General features: G+C 35.8%; 2 protein-coding genes across 2 annotated transcripts in view; both read right to left on the bottom strand.

Moving 5' to 3' along the window:
- The window catches only part of LOC135687776 (uncharacterized), a 38,482-nt gene extending 34,825 nt beyond the window's left edge, over positions 1 to 3,657 (bottom strand). The window contains exon 1 of the mRNA XM_089114513.1: positions 8 to 3,657. The gene's annotated coding sequence lies outside the window, so the exon portion shown is untranslated. The remainder of the gene's footprint in view (positions 1 to 7) is intronic.
- Positions 3,658 to 11,351: 7,694 nt separating this feature from the next.
- Positions 11,352 to 12,211, bottom strand: LOC148957772 (uncharacterized). The gene is made up of 3 exons (XM_089114514.1): positions 12,081 to 12,211; positions 11,596 to 11,951; positions 11,352 to 11,466 (listed from the first exon to the last, which is right to left on the bottom strand). Exons 1-3 carry the CDS (start codon positions 12,109 to 12,111, stop codon positions 11,377 to 11,379), a joined length of 477 nt encoding a protein of 158 aa, XP_088970640.1. The 5' UTR covers positions 12,112 to 12,211; the 3' UTR covers positions 11,352 to 11,376.
- Between the last annotated feature and the right edge of the window lie 7,562 nt (positions 12,212 to 19,773).

Below are 19,773 nucleotides of genomic sequence, written 5' to 3'. Positions count from 1 at the left end.
GTCTTACCTTTCTTCTTTCCCGTTTAGACTGAGACGTTGAATTTCCTTCATTTCTGGTTGAAGCCACATATACTGTTGGAACAGCATCTCCTTGTAAAAACCTTTTTGTTTTTTAAATTTCGTACCCCTCTAGTAGACTAGCTATGCTTCTTGTGTAGCAACCTGATTCAAAATGATCTGAGCAGAGGAGGGGGTTGAAAATTCTCTTGGGTCAAAAATTTGGCCTACGCTTTCTAACAAATTTAGTCAACTGCCAGCATACAGCAGGGTCCTTTGGAAAACGATGGATGCTTATACCCTTAGTATAACTGTCATTACAACAGCTTTTATGGTCTAGAGTGCCTGCAGCACATAGTAGACCACATCAAACCTTAATCCAGCGAAACCCTCGAAAGGCATTCTTGGTTCAATGACAAGTGATCAGCTCTGAAGTCTTAAATCACACTGAGGAAAGCTACCATCAACATTTCAGAAGAAGGCAGGTATTTTTCATCATGGCATTGTACCTTTCACCATCGATGTCAAACTCGTCCAATCGCTGAATGGTTGAAACAGTTAGAATCTGTTAATTAAGAAGTGATACGATACAAATGAGTTGCAAAAAAACTCCTCATTTAAAGCTTTTTATTCATATTCAAAACTCTACACAGAATCTGGTTAGAATACAAGCATGGTCTTACTTTTTATGTTCGTTTTCACTGCATTTCCATTTTAATATTTAGCTAAAATATCACTTTTTATTCAATCTACAAAAATTAATCATACAAACAGATAAATTTTATAATCTACAAAAGTTAAAATGAAAAGCTACAGAGACGAGCATAATATACCATTATATTTAGAATGATCAAATTCATTAGTATTGAGTTTTTCACCATAGCTGCTGCAGAAAATGGGTTCAATGAAAACAAGAGAAATATACCATCAACTACCACCCCTATTTGAATATGAATGTGAGAAAACATGACAAAAAAAATGTTGCTCCAAAATAGCAATCATATACATACCTTAGCGACAGGGAATTTCGATCTGACACTGTTGAGAAGACCCTTAAAATGATTTGCAGCCCTTTCCATGATGCAGTGGGTAGCCCTATAATTAGTTTCCAAAAGTAAAACCACAACGTTTACAGATATTTCAGTTCTTATTTGGAATTTTGAACCTCTTCCGAAATGTTAAAGAATTGCCCACACGGTGTAGAGTTAATGTACCAGTTGTCAGGAACCAAAACACTCCTCTTTACAAGAGGACAAAGCCGGGAGTCTGCAAACACTTCTATCTGTAGAGTGAATGGACTGTTCACACTATATACGAAAAGTAACGTGAAATAATAGACTGTAGATGTGAAAGAAATTGTACTACAAATGTTCAGTGCAATCATGATAAATTTCGTATAGCATGAAGGTCACAGCTCATTTTTGAAAAAACTTCAAAAAGAATTTGTTTTTTAAACATACAAATAAAAGTATTTTAATTAGAGTAACCTTGTAGAGCAATCTACCTTCAGATAAACACTCAACTTATCTACAGATATGAACTCAAATTTAGATGTTTATGATTGGGGCAAGCCACATAAGTTATGACAATATAGAGCTAATAAAGAACGGTCTTTGAAGGGGCCTGACAAACAAGAGCTTTTTCTAAACATATCGTATACGTTATAGTCAGAAACGGTACTCACAAGGTTTTCCATTGGTTCTTTTTGGAGATTGCTGCTTTTGTTCTGCTTTCCACTTTTTCCCTGCCCCCAGAACAGGGCAGAAGCTCTCCGCCTTGAACCTTTCACTTCACCGCCTCTCACTCCTCAATTCTAACATGCAACTCCACTCTGTAGAAGCAGTTTGCGATGAACCATGTCCATGTCGAGAGAAAAAGCTTGATTAACTGCCTACTGAGTGCGACTACGGAACAGATCCAAACAGAATTTGCTTGGCATAGAAATCCCAGAAAACCAATTGGGATGCCCTGTTGCCACCTAAATAATTAGCAAAGACACACATCGTTGATGTTTACTGTCTTCAAAAAATTTTTTTGACAATTCGGTTATTCACATTGGCAGGGTAGATGAAATGCTGCCGACCAAGTTTTAATTGAGTTCATAAGAAAGATGAACTAGTTCTAATCGATAAATAGATTTTCTTCTTCTACAGCTCTGCCAAAAAGAATGAATTGCGCAAGGTAAACAATTATATAGAGAAAACTCTAAAGCAATCAAGAATGGAATCAAAAATAAAGGTAAAGCCATAGAGCCCTACAAGACTGTCATGTCTGCAAAACATGAAAATTTTGCAATAGAGAAATGTGGGGCTTCCATTGACAAAAAACATCATTGGATGCATGGAAATTTCCAATTACCTTTGTACATGTTCTTGCTGTGCTAATGGGTGTGGGGAAGTCAAATGCCTTTACACAAGTGACAATGGCGATTTTGCAAGCTACATAGCTAGAAAAAGTTATTGTCTGGAAAAAGTTGATGACACATTCAGACTGAGAAGAAAGCATCAGTATTATTATCAAGAACAAAAACAATTGCAAGTAACTGGTAGACAATGTTGCGACTTTGTTGTGTGTGTACTCAGCTGTGGTAAGCCTACATTATTTTTGGAAAGGATCTTTTTAGATATAATTCATTGGGAAGCTACTGTTCCAAAGGTAACCAAAGTTTGGCAAATGTGCATTCTACCTGAGCTTATTGCACGTTGGTTACAAGAAAACAGCACCTACCATATTTACAGCCAACTCAGCAAGGAACAAAATCCTCTTCTATTTGTTACTGCAGGATGCAAGTTAAAGGAAGTACTCTAAACTGCAATACCCCAACGTGCTTAATAAAGGAGGTACATTATCTATGCTTACGAATTTCTGATCCAGTCCCAAGCGAGTGGTACTGCCTAACTGTTGTTTTCTACCAGAATTCCAATGCAAGAAAAGTAGAAAAATATCAAAAGAAGCCTGTTTAAAGAGCCAACACAATGATGAGGCTTTGAAACTGAATACTCACTCAAAGCCAACAGAGAATGAAAGCAAACATGATAGAAAAAAATCACTGAATCCAATCATGTATAATTTGATGTCTTTTATACTCACGAAATGCAAAAAAAGTCAAGAAGATAAAGCGTGCGGCTTTGTGACATCAGGTGGTTCGCAGATGTTTGCTGCCGTCTTTGTTTTTGTTTGGTTTGTTGGAAAGGTATACTGAAGATGGAGGAAACTTTCAGAACGACAATGAGAAGAGGAGAGAAATTTTGCGTAACTGATGCTGATGGTAACAAAAGTTGCCAAAACACAAGTTATACTAATGGAATATCCATGCATAGATTCCCAAAAAACAAAGAAATGCGTAGAAAGTGGACAAATTTCATTCGAAGGCACAGGCCTAACTTCTCACCCACCTCCACTTCCCGTCTATATTCTGTTCATTTTGCACCGACATCCTTTACAAGAAGACTAGACCTCAGAATCAGCGATGGAATGAATCTGAATTGGACACTTAAATCTGCAGCTTTTCCAACATAAGATACCGTCATTTCAACAGTTACACCTCGTAAGCAGCGACAGGTAAGGGCCTCAAATTGTTACGGTTTCTTGAAAGAAGAGAACCTCTATAGTTCGCTGTTTTGCACTTTTGCACTTTTGTTTGTTCTATAGTAATGCACTTTTGCTGTTGCCAGTTAGGCGAGTCCACATGATGTATGTTAGTATAAAATTAAGGATATTGAAATATTTCAAATTAACCTAGCTAGCTTATGTGTTAAATGTAATTTCAGTCTGCAGTTTTTCTGTGTTTTTTGAACTTTTTACAAAATACCTAATTTTACTGTCATGAATCTGTTCCAAATTATGGGAATGATTTCAGATATTTCCCAAATAATTTTAAACATTTATTCATAATCTTCCTTCACTGAAGCTTGTGCGAAGCTTGGTAAATAATCAGCTGCTACCAAACCTAAATGAAGACCATGATGAACCCGTTACTCTTGAATGTCTTGAATGCAAAGAGCTGAAACTAAAGCTTAGAAGGTCTCAGAGAAACTTGAGTAAAGCACGGTTGGCAAAGGAAAAATATAAAGAACAGTTGCTAAAGGTAAATTTTCCAATATAAGATGTTGACATTAGGATGATTTTTTAGAGGAAAGCTTGCTCTGTGATGAGGAAATGAATGAATGAAATGAATGAATGATTTTGAACTCGAAGAGGGATAAATGTTATTATCGAATGATGAAGAAGTAGGTGCTAATGAACAGTCAAGAAACAAAATAAGGTTTGTTCCATTCATAAAAAAATTTCCAATATTATCAATGATTATCACTGCTACCAGTTTTTCGAAATTTAGCATTAAATCTGGATGATAAAAATTTCTGTAACACTAGCTCATAGGCCTTCATCAACATGTTGGCTCAAATATGTATATTTTTACCTGAAAGTATGCCAAAAACTTCTGTGTTTTCCATGGAACTTAAGACAACAAGGTTCCTGATTTTAGATTACCTTTTAAAAAAATCTTGATCCAATGCTTGAGATAGCATATGAAAACCATCTTGGAATACATTATTTACTTTTCAGCGTTGCTATTGGTGTTGCTGTGGAAAATGGGCCAAAATTCATTGTGTTCTATTCCATGCTGTTGCAAATTTTCTCCATGTTCTGTTTCTATTGCAAATCTGATGGACCAGCAATTGAAATGCTCAAAAATGGAACAATGGTGACTGTGATACAAAGCTGTAAAAAGTGTGGACGCTGTTATAAATGGCAAAGTCAGCCACTAACACTTGGCAAACATCTTGCGGGAAACATTTTGGTTAGTTGTGGATAGCTGGTTGCAGGAGTTTCCATAAGCAAAACCATATTGATTTTCAAGTACATCTGAATTTCAATATATAATATTCGTACCTACTTCCATCATAAAAGATAATTTCTTTTCCCTACAATTTTAAAAAGCTGGCAAGTATATCAAGACAAGCTGTTTGAAGAGGCAAAATCACAGAATAAATTGACTTGGTCAGGAATTGGTAGATTTCATTCGATCGGGCATTCAGTCAAGTACTGTGTATATTCAATGTTTTCTCCTTCCATGATGAAGATAGCTCACTTTGAGCCACTTCATATTCACTTTCATTATGTTTACTGCAAAGCGTCACAAACAATAACATTTAAATAGAGTTAAATTTTTGGAGAATTTGAATATGTAAAACTTGTAAATATAGTGCCACAAGTACCACTATTTGTTGAAACTAGTTGGCAAACTCAGTGTTTTTTACATTGACACGTCTTCACACCCAAGTTCGCTTTATATGTATGTATATCATGGCAGATCCGACTTGGTTTGTCACATTGGTTTATAGTATGTGCTCATGCAACTTTTGACCCCAGAAATTGACTCAAAATATTTGTGGCAATTCTATGTAAAAACAGATTTATATGATTCTTATTATGAATATTTACTCATTAGCTATCAATACTATGTAATGAGCTGTTAAAACTTATTCAATATTTAGCTATTGCTTAATTGAAAATATGAGCTGTAATATGGGATTATATTATATTTATATTCTTCAAACATGTATACACATTAATATTACAATATTTTACATATTTATGTATACATATTTCAGTCAAACCAAGTACAGCTGGGTTGTAATGTCCCCATTTCAGAATTTACGTCAGACAGACATGCTGGTATTCCAAAATGGCCGAGAGAACAAAATCCTGAGATTATACATTATTTTGATGTATGGCACTTCGCAAGAAATTTTGTAAAAAAAAATACAATGGCTGGAAAGGAAAAGGGTAGTGAAAATCTGTTGGAATGGCTTAAAGCAATTAGGAATCATTTGTACTGGTGCGAAACCTCAACTACTCCTGGTCTCGAGGACATGATAAAAGCAAAGTCGCTTTTTCAGATGCTGCAAATAAACATGATGACCATCCAGATTTCCTGTTTCCCAAGTGTGCTCATGAGATTTGTAGCGCAGAGATTGGATAAAAAGTTGTTTTGGTAAAAAGGCTATATTTTTTGGCAGGTGGCCCATGTAAGATTTTTAAAGGATCATAAAAGTGTGAATTTCAATATTCCATATAAAGTTCGGATTAAATGCTTGGTATTCATATGAAATGAATATTTAAAGTTTTGTAATATGAATTTCAGCTTGAAAAGTTTTCTTAAACCAGCAAAATATATGCATATATTCCTGTATGAAGAAATTGTGGTCATAGATTCAATGCGAAATCTTCTTACAATCTTTCAGGGACTGTGGTTTATAACAAACTTCTTTCTATTGTGACCAACCCGCAATTGGTAAATACTATCGGAAAACTTTCAGGGGATGGGCAAACAAGTTGCATTGAAGGTTTTCATTCTACGCTAAATCACTGGCACCCAAAAATGATTGGATTCTTTTATACTGGGTCGGTTTGCAGGTAAATAAAATTTAAACAAGCTTATATTGAAATAGAAATACATGATGCCCCTCTATCTTGCTGATTTCTGCTTTATTATCAAGCTGTGATTTCCAAGATCTAAACAAGTTTTGTTTGGCGCATTATGGTTCTTCTGATTGTGTCTGTGAAAAGTTTGGAAAGTATATGCTAAATTGCAGTATGTGTTGAACTGTTTAGCAAAAATTTTAATTATATCAAATTATTATTTGATTTTGAAGAAAAACCTATTTGTATATATAAATCTTGTATATATTTAAGAACTATAGTTGCCATTCTGTATTTCAATGAAAATATCAAACAGGAGAGAATTAAAACAAAAGATGGAGAGTCTTACTTCCATGTTGTTTATCCAAAATACAAATTTTGGGAGGAAATAGTTCACGAGGTAAGTTTTTTGCTATTTACATATGTGTTCTCTGGTAACACTGGGTGTCGCAATACGATTTTTACCACCCCACCAACTTATAATAATTAGTTGTTTTCACGACAACTTTTCAAGAAAGTCCCATTGTGATCAGCAGTGTCTATGAAAATTTATGCCAGAAAATCAATCCCGCGTTTTAGTTTGGAGTGTCTGGGTACTTCACTGTGCAATGTTTAGACCAACAAGTTTTGAAGTGACTTCACACAACAAGTCATCAAAGCCTTGTTCGCTGAAGTCTTTGATGTTTGTTGAAGTTGAAGGGGAATCAAATGCAATTCATTTCTGCCTTCCAAAGATGTCACAGATGTATTAGCAATGATATTCAGTCAGGAAAGACCGAACGTATAAAGTGTTACAAACATATCCCACCCTTTTGCTGAAATAACTGCTAAAACATAAACAAGATGAACTTCTGAACTTTTGAAATGATAGATGAACTTTTCATTCCTTATATACCAAGCATTTTACATACATTGTATAACAAAACTTAACAAGGATGCCCACTGACAGCAAGGCATTTTCTGCTGTTAGACAACTAACTCCATATGGCCCTAATGTTAAAATAGAAAAGGAGGACTGCATAAATCATGTATCAAAGAGAATGGGATCTGCCTTGAGGAATCTAGTGGCTGAGTCAAAAGCACAAAAACAGCCAGTTTCTGGAAAAGGAAAAATTACACAAGAAAAGATGCTGAAGATCCGAAATTATTATGGACGGGCGATAAAAAATCATGCTGGGGATATTCCACTTCTAAAAAAGCGCATCGTGGCCATTTTGCTACATCTTTCATTAACAGATGATTTGCCTAAACATGCTCATTGCCCTCCTGGACCATGGTATTTCTGGCAAAGAGCTTTGGCTATCATTAAGTTCAAGTTATGTGATCATTCAAAGCTTTCACTTCTTACATTAAGTCACGGTGTGTATAACAGTGATAAACAAGTTATTTGATTACCATATCATTGGGATATTCCATCTTATTATCACCTCATTAAGTCAACAGCAAGCATTGTTCTCATAAAGGTTTAGCAACTGTCATTCCTAAGCTTCTAAGGGCATAACACGTTTAACATATTCCAAATCTTCGCCAGAGCATTTGAAACACCTGGTAATCACAGAGAACATGAGACATTACCAACAGAAGTTGGGAAGAAATGGTTCCTATATTTAAGCGATTATCAGATGATAGTCTATTAAAACAGTGTGTAAGGGACAAAACGTAGAATCCAAATGAGTCACTGCAAAACATTATTTGGAGACTTTGCCCAAAAACTACCTTTGTTGGAAGAAAAACATTAGAAACTGCAGTCATGTTGGCAATTTGTCAATTTGCAATGGGGGCAACATTCAAAGTTGTTCTCTGCCAAGTTCTGAGTCTCTCCTCAGGGTCAACTTTAGAACTGTCAGCAGCAAAAAAAACCAAGAAAGGTTAAAAAAGGCAGAATTAGCTGTGAGAACAGAAGCAAAAAAGAGAAGAAGGAGCCTGAAATAAAAAAAGACCAGAGCAGAAAAGGACAGTGCAAGAAGGTGAACAATATGCTGCTGAAAAATATAATGCATTCGAATTTTCAATTATGTGGTTAAAAGTAATAATTTTTCACATGGTATATATTTTATTTCTAATTGAATTCTAAGAAAAGTGACATTTCTCTTGAATAAAATTGAAAACCTATTAATTCTAGCTTGCAAGCTCTTCATACATTAGTCTTAAAACTTTAATCAGCATTTTCTAATAATAATGATTTCGGGAAAATTGGTAAAGCTTAGTGCAAAGAAATATTTCACCCCCTGAATATAACAAGACATGTCTATATACCAGAAGAAACCTTATACTTCAGAGAATGCACAAAAGGTCTTCTTTTTTGCATTAAATATCAAATTGTTATAGTATTGCACTGAGAAGGAGATGCATAGCCGAAAAACAAGAAAATTTGTAAAATGTGTAACAACAAAGTACAAGATTACAAAATTCCATTTTAAAGACCTTTTGTGCACTCCTCAGGGTCCAAGCAACTGTTTGATGTGTCATTTTGGATTGTATGTTTAACTACAACTAAGAACAGCTTGCACTAGGCAATGCATGTTTTCCCCAATTCATTACCGGTTACCATAGCAACTGCAAGTTATTTTTAAAAGGGTAAAATCCGAAATTTTAGCAGTGTATCTTTTAAAACAAAGATTTTAGAATTTGGACCAGTAGCCTACCAAGGACTGAGAGCAGAGCCTTGATGAAGTCCGACCCTGGTCATAAACTCATCCGAGTTACCAACACAGCCCTTTACTGTCCAGTTATTCAAAATTCATTTGAACAAATTATCTTTCTGGTAATTTACACTCTAAATGCATATCTAAAAATGAAAATTATTTTTTTTCCAAAAATGTCATTATATTCTATTGTTTTTTAATGGTTGCCGTATGGCAACTATGGACATCAAAGGTTAAAACACAAAAAAACATATGTTTCATAAAATTAACAGAACATTATAAGCATTATACATTCATACAAAAGCAGTAAATCAGAACTAAAATCCACCAAATAGTATTGTTCTAAAGTGTTAAATTGACTCTTTTACAAATTATAAAAGTCGCGAAAACAGTTTTTATTAGAAGTGAGACACAAGCACACTTTACATTTTTCACAGTACGCATGCACGACTGTAACCCGTTTTGCAAAGCCTGCATTTATTTTTCTTCTCATAGTAAGGCCAGTGACCCAGCTGGTCATTTCTTGAATCAGGATCACATTTGGGATGAACTCCTTTTTGGTCTGCCAACTGATGGTTTGGTCATTGCCTTTCCTGCTTTTGTCAGGTATTGAGCAATTTTGGCTGTGAAAGTCAGAAGGGAAAATTTCATCTGTGACCAAAATCTTTTGTAAAGTGACCAGCCATACACTTTTGCAATGTCAACTGCATGAAAGAGGATTACAAGATACCATCGTTTGGTTTTTATCTTGCATCTATACAGTGCTATCAGCATATCTACCAGGTCCACACCCCCCATTGATGTGTTGTTTGCCTTAACAATCATTGGCCATGTAACATCTACATGCGTTTTACTGGATGAATTCCCTCTTTTAACAGTAACTGTTTCATTAACATTGAGGTATGTTGACACAAGTGTCACAAACTTGTTGTCAAACAGAACAAGACAAACATCCCAGTAACCTGGTCTGTTTGGAACCCAAATCTGCCTCTTCCATCCTTTTCATCTCTGTTTCACTTTTCAGGGTACAACCAGCAAGACAATTATTTCTGATTGTTGCTGTCGTTAAAATGCCCCTTTCTTTGAGAACCAGGCAAAGATCTAACGTTGCAAACCAATTGTCAAAAAAAAATTATAAATGCAACTAGTCAAGACTTTGTCACAAAGCTTTAGAACAACATTTTTGCAGAGGTTTTTTCACCTCCCGCACTAGCAGCTTCGGTATAAAAGAAAAAGTCCTAAATCATGCCACTCTGACTCGCAAAGTCCTTGAAGCTCCATTTGTGGGGTTTTTCAAGGATTGTATTGTCTTATCCCACTAAACTTTGTCTTGGCAGGGAGAATGTGCTCATAGATGGATTGGTACTCTTCCTATTCAATTTTTTGGCAATTCTCACGCAAAGATTGGAGAATTGGATCAATCTTGTACAGCTTGTTGCCTTTATTCTATTATCATTTGCATGAAGAAACTGTCTTGACTTTCTGTTTCTGTTTAATGCCATCAACTCAACAATAGGAGAGTATCTTGTCTTTCCTGCCCTATAATTATCGTATTTTGGCATTTTTACTATGCCCATCTTCAACTGGATCCTTATAAGCTGCTCAATTCCATTTTTGTGGGTCAGTATATTTGCACCAGTCTTTTGGACACTATACAGGTTTCTTTGCTCTCCCAGCTGATTGGTTGTGGAATCAAGGTTGTATCTAACTTTGCATTTTGTCTCCATCACTTATGAACTTAAATTGAAAAATAAAGTTTTTAAATCAAGAAACAGTCCAATAATGCAAAAAATCATCATTGGGTTTCAGTAAATTCGTCAAGAAGACATGGAAACACGACTGTAAACATACTTAGGCCCATTTGACAAATTCGACCTTGAATGGCCGTAGTTGCCAAGTGGCAGCCAAATTGTTAGAAGCAAATAAATGTAAGAACCAACCTTTTAACAAATAAATGTTGTCTTTCACATCAACATATAATCTTTGAGAATAGACTATCCAGTGATAAGCAATATATTTGCGAAACTTTTAGCGATAAAATTTCCAAATGATGTAAGCCACTGAAAACTGTTAAAACCACCACTTCTCCCTGCAAAAAACTTTTCTAAATGTCTATCATCACGTCTATCATCAATCAAAGTAGCTTTCAGATTCGGTTTTGTTGTCCACAATTGTTGCAAAATAGTGGCTTGGATCACACTGTACCTGTACTAGTTCAAGATGGATAAGCTTTTGATTGTTACAACACATGACTATGCACAATATTTGGCACAATGCCCCATACTGTCATGTCATCAATCTCTTCAGATCACAGGTTCTCATTTGATTCTTTTAACAAATCAAGCATATTTTCTTGGTACTGCTTCCAATACAGAGAAATGGCTGGAAACAGCTTTTCCTGGAGGTGAAAAAGATCTCTTCATTTTCCAAGCCAAAAAATTTATTTATTTCATTTCTGATTATGGGAAGATTGTGACGAGGCAAAAAAAATGCATAACCCAAGCAAAGTAAAAAACACACTGCTTACCCTCTGGTGTTTGAAGAATGTTTTCAACGATATGCATGCAAGTCCCATGTGGAAAATATTCGTAGCACTTTTGTGGCAGTTCCTCCAGCAAGCAATATTGCAAATGACAACAACAGATTGCCAGCCAGAATACGATTCCCTTCCATTTGTGGTTGGCTTCTCCATACATTCTCCCTCTTTCGACATTTGGGATTTGCACAAAGGATTCGAACCTCTGCCATTGTTCCTATCTTTTTGTCTCAAGCAATAGATTGTCCTCTTTGCAGACAGGACAAAACTGAAGCAACAGAAGTAGTTGAGATATAAATACAATGAATCCGGGCGCTTTCCTTGTATCAGTCTCTTCCGGGTATATGCTAAAATAATGAAAAGAATAAAGAGTTTATGATTTTGTATATTTGGAGAAGTCTATGATTTTGTTCATAAAAGATGGTCTTATATGGAGGGTTTAGTTTAGCAGCTAGAAAAATTAAATCTGTATTTACCGTTCTGGTTCATCTTCCTCTGATTCTCCATCAGAGACTTCTTTATCCTCTACAAAGCTTTTATCGGTGTCATCATCTTCTTCAAAACTCTCATTTTCATCTGAGACACTTTCAGCAATCTCATCTACCTTCCTTGTTTCTATCTCATCCAGATATCTTTGTCAAATACATTTTGGGTGGTTTTCTTTGTCGCTTTCTGCCGCATTTTTCTTGTTTTCCATTGCAAAATCCTCAACCTTCTTCTGTTCGACTTCAGTTGATTTTGCAACCTCCTATTTTGTTCATTGAGAGTGTTACAGGAAATATAATCGAATTGGCTTGGCACACTGCATCTTGAAACTGATAAAAGACAACAAGTGTGTTTTAAAACTTCTCTAATTTGTATAATGTGGCAGAGATAAATGTTTGTAAATTTATTTTATTCATTTCAGTTAATTTTAAAATTCCAATACCAAACCTTATTCAATATGCAACAAGTGACTAAGACTTTATAATAAGAATACAAAAGTTGGAAAACAAAAAATTGCTATAAATGAATATAGATAATTGATATTTGTATTGCGGGGAGTTTCTTAAGGAGGGGCTCTCACAATAGATAAATTAAACATATATTCAAACCAGTTAAATCCTATAACATACCAGCTCTGTGTGGTACTTTAAAGACTTATCTAAGTCAGATAATTCCTCTGCAGAAAATTCAATGTCTGCATTTGCAATTTCTGAAACATCAGTTTCTTGAGCAGCTTGTATTGATTCTTGTACATCTTTTATAGTCTACAATATAAATTATTGCTTTGACATCATCATGCGATAGTGAAACCTTAAAATAATCCTTGGATTTACCTAGATACTAGTTTTAACTTCTGCTACTCTTAACCCTCCATTCCCAATCCAGATCAAAAGGTATGTATCATTTGCATCATAAAAGTGATAAATATACAAGTCAATATAGCTCTGAAAAGACCATCGCTAGCATAGCAGGGGCAGTACCCCCGAAAATCAAAAGTTGGTCTCTCAGAAAAATCTAAAATCTGCAATAAGATAATGACTTCAGCCAGCATCTGAGAGGGTGTGATCACACTTTTCTCACAGACCCCCACCAGCTCTGCCTGCCTCTGCAGTATCAGGCAGTTTAAATTTTCTGCTAAAACTGATTTTAATGAGTTTAAAAAATTTGTCTCTATATCACTGCTTATAAATATCTTAACCAGGAAAAAAATCTGGGTTAGCAAAAGTAGAGGAAAATTCAAGTCAGGCAAAAATTTAGTTACTTATGAAAACTTAGTCAGTTGCACTTAAACATTTGGTCCCATGACGTAATTTTGCCTATACAATGGAAACCTTAACAAACAATGGAATGCTTATGGATGGACCATGTTTCTGTGTCATATACCCATAAACCATGCTTGTTTTGTTTGCCATTACTGGTTGCTAGGAAACGCTTACTCAAAAGCTCTGAACGTCAATGGCCTACTCGCACTTCACAACAACTTCAAAGATTTCGTTCGCAAATAGGCCTAGGCATCAATTATGTAAGGAGGTTCATTTTTGGAGACTGTTAAATAGAGATAATGTTTAGAGGGTGATGTCGATTGCTTTAAACAGATCTTAGAATCTTTTAAACGTGTCTGCCAAAATATTCAGTGACTAAAATATATTTGAAGGGTGATGTTGATTGTTTTTAACAAATCTTATTATATTCTATACGTGTCAGTGAATAGCTAAAATAGTCAGTGAATTGGGTATATTTGAATTATTTCCAGTTCATAAGATGCTGGGCTCGGAAGTCCATAGAAGAGGAACAGGGGACAAAGAAGTTGAGCTGCTACATCTTCCCTCTGGAAATCAATCGGATGCAGAGAGTGATGAGGACTTTGATGAAGATGATATCCCTCTTGCAGACCTTCTTTTTCTGAAGATGATGATTCCATTTCACAAAGCACCGATGACTCTGATGATGATCGACCATTACTTTCCTTCAGAAAGGTTTCTGAAGCAGAGAAATCAGATGCTTCAGCCAAACCAAAGAAGTTACCTGAGTCTTCAAAGATGAAAGCAGCACGAAATTTTAGATGGTTGAAAAAGGAGCCTCCTCTAGTTGTTCAAAGCTTCAAGGGAACATTTTGTGAACCCCCAGAAGATCCCCTTAGTCCAATAGACTATTTCAAGAAGTTTTTCTCCAATGAAATGCTGGAAAACATTGCAAACCAGACAAATTTGTATTCTGTGCAGCAGACAGGGAATTCAATAAACACAAACAAAGAGGAAATTGAGCAATTCTTTGGAATCCTTATGCTGATGGGAATTTTCAATTTTCCTGAGATGCGCATGTACTGGAACAGTAAATGGCTATATTCTCCTATGGCAGATATCATGCCAGAAAAGAGCTTTTCTAAACTTAGGCAGTTTTTTCACGTAAATGATAACCTTTGGAATCACGAAAAAGAAAAACGTCCTGGAACTGACAAGCTTTTCAAAGTTCGACTACTTCTAGATGCACTAAGGCAAAATTGCTTGAAGGTTGAGCAAGAGGAGGGAAGTGAAGAGAGGCAGTCAATTGACGAGCAGATGATACCATACAAAGGAAAACGATCTGGCTTGAGGCAGTATTGCCCTAAAAAACCTGTAAAATGGGGCTTCAAAGTTTTTACAAGGAATGGTGTTAGTGGGATTACAAATGATTTTGATTTCTATGTGGGTGCAAAAAACCCACTACTGAAGCATCAAATACCAATGCAGCAGTAGCTGAATCATTTGGATGTGATGGAGATGTGGTTTTGAAGCTGTGTAACACACTAGACAGCAAAAATGGCCACAAGCTCTACATCGATAATTATTTCACTTCATTGGAGTTACTGGTAAAATTGAAATCAGAGGGAATTTTGACAATTGGCACCTTGAGGGCAGACAGGATGAGAGACTGCATACTAGAGCAAGAAAAGGTTTTGAAGAAGAAAGGAAGAGGGAGTTATGATTTCAAGGTTGATGCTAATTCAGGGCTCTGTGTCCTCGAATGGTATGACAACAAAGTTGTCAGGGTTGTGTCCTCTTATTGTGGAGCAACTCCAACTTCATATGTCCGGAGGTGGAGTAAGAAAGAAAGAAAATTTGTTGCTGTTGAAAGGCCTTTCATGATTTCAGAATATAATCAAAACATGGGAGGTGTTGACAAATTTGATATGTTGATGGCCTTCTACCGTATTGACAGAAGAAACAAGAAGTACTATATGCGTATAGTCTACTGGGCATTGCAGCTCCCATGCATCAATGGTTTGTTGCTTTACAAGAGACATATGAGCCTCAAAAACAAAGATCAGAGTAGAGCACAGCAAAGGAAAAACAGCTTGCCACTTGTAGATTTTATTTTATGTGTTGTTGAGTCATTGTTCAAAGTAAATAAGGAAAAAAAAGGAAGGCCTTCCAGTAGCCCACAGTCCATGGAGATCACAGACAAAAAAGGCATCGTCCAGCCTGTGTTCCATCACAAGATAAGGTAAGAAAAGTAGATGTAGAAATTGCGAGGACAAGAGAGCGAAGGACAAACAGTCAAAGAAGCAAAGTCCAGAGTTTGGTGCACTTGTTGCCTTGTGCCTAACTAATGACAAAAACTGTTTTAGAGAATATCATGTCTAATTTTTTATATTTATTTTACCTTGATATTTATTTTGATATTATTTATTTATTTTATATTTATTTTTTATATTTACTTTATTTTACCTTGATATAATTCTAATCCATGTTTGTAATTTCACAACTTTTTTTTCGTAATTATTGCTATTGTCATTTTGGGACCATATGGTACCAAAATAAACACATAGATTCTCTGCATGTAGGGACCAAATGGTCCCAAATAAAATTTTCTCATATTTTGAAGAGTTTTCCATAGAAATGTGCTTTTGTGCCTCTCTTTCACCCATTTTTTATCAGAAAATATATAAAAAAAATTTTTAATGCGAAGGAAAAATTCATGCAGGAAAGGGTTAAACATAATTTTTTCAACCTTTTTCTAGACTAAAATTCTAGCATGCAATTAAATTGGAATTAAGCTATTCAGGTTATTAGCATAATTCTATATCACACGGAAATAACTTCAAAAATAAAACAATAAAAGGTAAATAAAAAATTTAGAAAAAACGCTAGTCAGGTAATAAAAATTGGGGAAAAATTTAGGCAAGAAAATTTGTTTTTCACTTTCCAAAAAATACAGCTCGGTGACCCCTAGATATAAGGCTGCAATATCATGAAGGTCCAAACCTTGTTCTCGTTTATTACATCAAGAATACCAGTATATTTTTTGCTGGGGGCCTTAGAGTTTAAACTGAAGGTAAATTTAGTGTTTAGTCAGTCGAGCTACTGTGTATAGTACAGGAATGGATGTGACTGGCGGAATATGTTACTGACAGAAAACGATCTAGTCTTACCATTCGCTGTTGCCTGCTACTGGTTTAAGAACAGTCTCCTTCTTCTTGCTCTTTTACAACGGGGTAAACAGATGGTACCGGAACAATGCCGATTTCATCCTCTTTCATCGACCCAAAACCCGGAAAATTGGTCATCCTTCTTTCATAATCTTCCGGCTGAAAATGAGCAGAGCATATTACAGAGGATTTTGTTGCGCACCAATGAGTCCTTCGCCTCTGTACAAAGGCAATCCATTGCTTTCTTCTTCGCTTGCCCACTGGCCTATCATTCCCAAAAAATGGTATCTTGTGCAAGGAAATTCCTTTGGCAGAATCTCTGACATTACTACAATTCCCGACGACACAGTGCTCGGGCATATTGATCCTCTGAACTAAAGGAAAACACCTCAAAGTAACAAGCCGAACAGAGAACAGAAATCAAAGTCACTTGTTTGTATCGTTGCACGCTAAACAGAATGTTGTTCTAGTTTCTACGTCATATGCCTTTCAAGCCCAGACCCCTTACTTGAGCAGTTTGGTGCCTGCTGAAGCTGTCACATTCACATGTTTGGACCTCGATTATGACAACATTACTCATCACAGGAAAATTTAATATTCATTTTCAAAATCAGCGTATTCAGTTTAACTGAAAACGATTAAATCTCATTTAGGGTTATATGAACTTAAATAAATGTCATCAAAACTGTTGCTTGTGCTCTGAACAACAGTCCATTGCCAAGGTGAAGACCCGAAAGGGGAGCAGAAATAATCTTTAAAATTATTTCTCACTTGCTTTGCTAGCTGTGAGTAATTGTTGGAGCTTGTATTTGCGACTTGCTGTAAGGCTTGATGAAGTTCATTTCTCCAAGAACCTTTTTGCAATTTTCCATCAACTTCTTGGTCTATCATACTTGGGGGACAATATTTAGAACTACTTTGAAAACTTCAACCTTTAATCTAGAAATTATGCAAAGAAATAACTGCCTTTGTGATAGCTGCTGCAGTATCCACACCAGTACAAATTGGTCTTCTAAAAACGCGGAATCTTGAGGTTGCTATTCCAAAATTGTTTTCAACAATGCGACAGGCATGTGAGAACCGGTAGTTTGTTGTTTGCTCTTTGGTAGTCAGTTTCTGCCCAGGGTAAGGCTTCATCAAGCATGGTTTTAGTGGAAAAGCATCGTCTCCAATAAATACATCAGGTTACTTAATTGCTGTGCTGTCCAAATTACGTGTTTCTGGTAGATTCAAAGTACCAGTGTTTATGGCATATCCCAAATGACTGCTGGAAAAAATGCTTCCATCACTTAATTTTCCAAAGTCCCCAATACATAACAAATTCGTAGTTTGCGTTAACCGTTGCTAGAAGAACTATGCTATGGAACGTTTTATAATTAAAGTACAGAGAACCACCCCTGGGTGGGCACTGAATAATTATATGTTTCCCTTCAATTGCACCAACGCAATTTGGGAAATTCCATCTCTCTTCAAACTCTCAGCTAATTTTTTCCCAGTCTCTTGATGGCTGGGGTACTTTAAGAAATCCCTCTTTCTGCAACACCATCCATAGCACACTGCATGTTTCTTGAACAATTCTAACAACCGTCGTTCTGCTCATACTATAGCTGGCAGCGATAGTATTGAATGCATCACCTGTTACAAGGAAACGCAATGTAACACATAAACGTTCAGGAGGCTGAATTGGTTCCTTTCTCATAGATTCCTGAATCAAATGAGGAGCAACATATTTTAGTAATTCTTTGAATCTTGTATCCGACATTCAAAACATCTGAAAAAATAATTCGGGATCAGTGACTTGTGCTTGTCGAATAAGCAAATGGTATTCACCTTTAACTTTTCGTTGCCTGTAAATTTCTCTGGCACAAAACCATCTCTTTCTGGGTAGTTTCGAGTAGAAATGATGTTCTACTTCTTCACGTTCCATCAGTCTTCGTCTCATGAAAAGAAGTAACAATAACTTTCTTCACCGATTTACAGCTGCCATGTTTGTTTGTAACGTTTCGCGGGTTTTCAAAGCTGTTCTTGTGTTTCTGGCGGTCATGCTATTTCCAGTTGCACGTATGTACGAATTTGATTGTGGAATTTGACAAAATCTGACCTTGTAAGAACAGCTTAAAATGGATTTATCTTTCCCATTTAGTAGGAAAAAATGCCAGTAGTGTTTTCAATAGATATAATTAAAATTTCTCATACGATTACCTAAAAAAAGGGGGTTTATCTACACATAACTATTAGTTGGCACCTGCAACAGAAGTACGCTGCTTTCAAATAAGACAAAAATTTTTTAATGAAGTTTGTGAAAGTTAGAAATTGGGGTCACACGAAGGTATGTTTACCGATAGATGTATCAATAAATTATTGTTTACCAGTATTTTGTAAAACACATTTTATTTGCTTCTTGCTCTTCTTGACAACTTAAAGATTTCGCTGCTGATAAATGAGTTCATTTTATGCACATATGATGTAGTCTAGAATGTGGTTAACGAATAAATGTAGTTATTGTATAACATGTCAAACTCATTTTCGCTCTAATTTTTCAGAAGATAATTTGGAGAAGAGAAGAAGGGGCTGCTTTATTGAAATCAAGAGTAGCTCGCTGATTTGAGATCAACAAGGATATGGAGTTCCTTTTCACCGACGCATCAGGCAACTTATGTTACGTTGTCTACTCGGTTATATTCTGTTTTGCATTTGATAATTTTCTCCAACTATAAGCATTTCTCAACAAAATATTAGTTATAGTTTATATGAATCAATTATTCCTTTTTTAGGGCAGATAGGACCACACTGCACGTCCGAGACACGGGCAAACGGCGGGAGAAAATCAGGGAGAATAAAAACAATACGCGGGCAAGGTGACTAATACTACATGATACTACAATGATTTTGCCTTGTCAATGAAACTCTTTTCACGTCTTGACAAAGTATATTTCTGATTTTAGATGGACACTGAAAACTTTGGGGGCTCAACACGCTTTATATCAAGAGCGCTGTACACTTTGGGGTTTAACAAGCCCAAGGGTCCCACGGCTTCCATAGTCCCTGTCATTATCCTGTTCCGTTTTCACGTTTATCATAATTCTTTGATGGAAATAGAGAAATATTTTTCACGATAGTTTTATTTAATTGTTTATTCTTCAATTATTGCAGTCAACTAACTATTTCTATACATTTTTCTGCACTGATCACAGAGCCCAGATCAAGGCTCCCAAAACCCAGATCGGAACTGATGCGGAAAAAAAATTTAAAGATAAAGAAAATAATAGAGGAGA

Source organism: Rhopilema esculentum, chromosome 20, assembly GCF_057945365.1.
Source record: "Rhopilema esculentum isolate cy_ngs chromosome 20, ASM5794536v1, whole genome shotgun sequence".
Taxonomy (NCBI): Eukaryota; Metazoa; Cnidaria; class Scyphozoa; order Rhizostomeae; family Rhizostomatidae; genus Rhopilema; species Rhopilema esculentum.
Note: the sequence above shows the minus strand (reverse complement) of the source record. Positions and strands in the feature narration are given on the sequence as shown.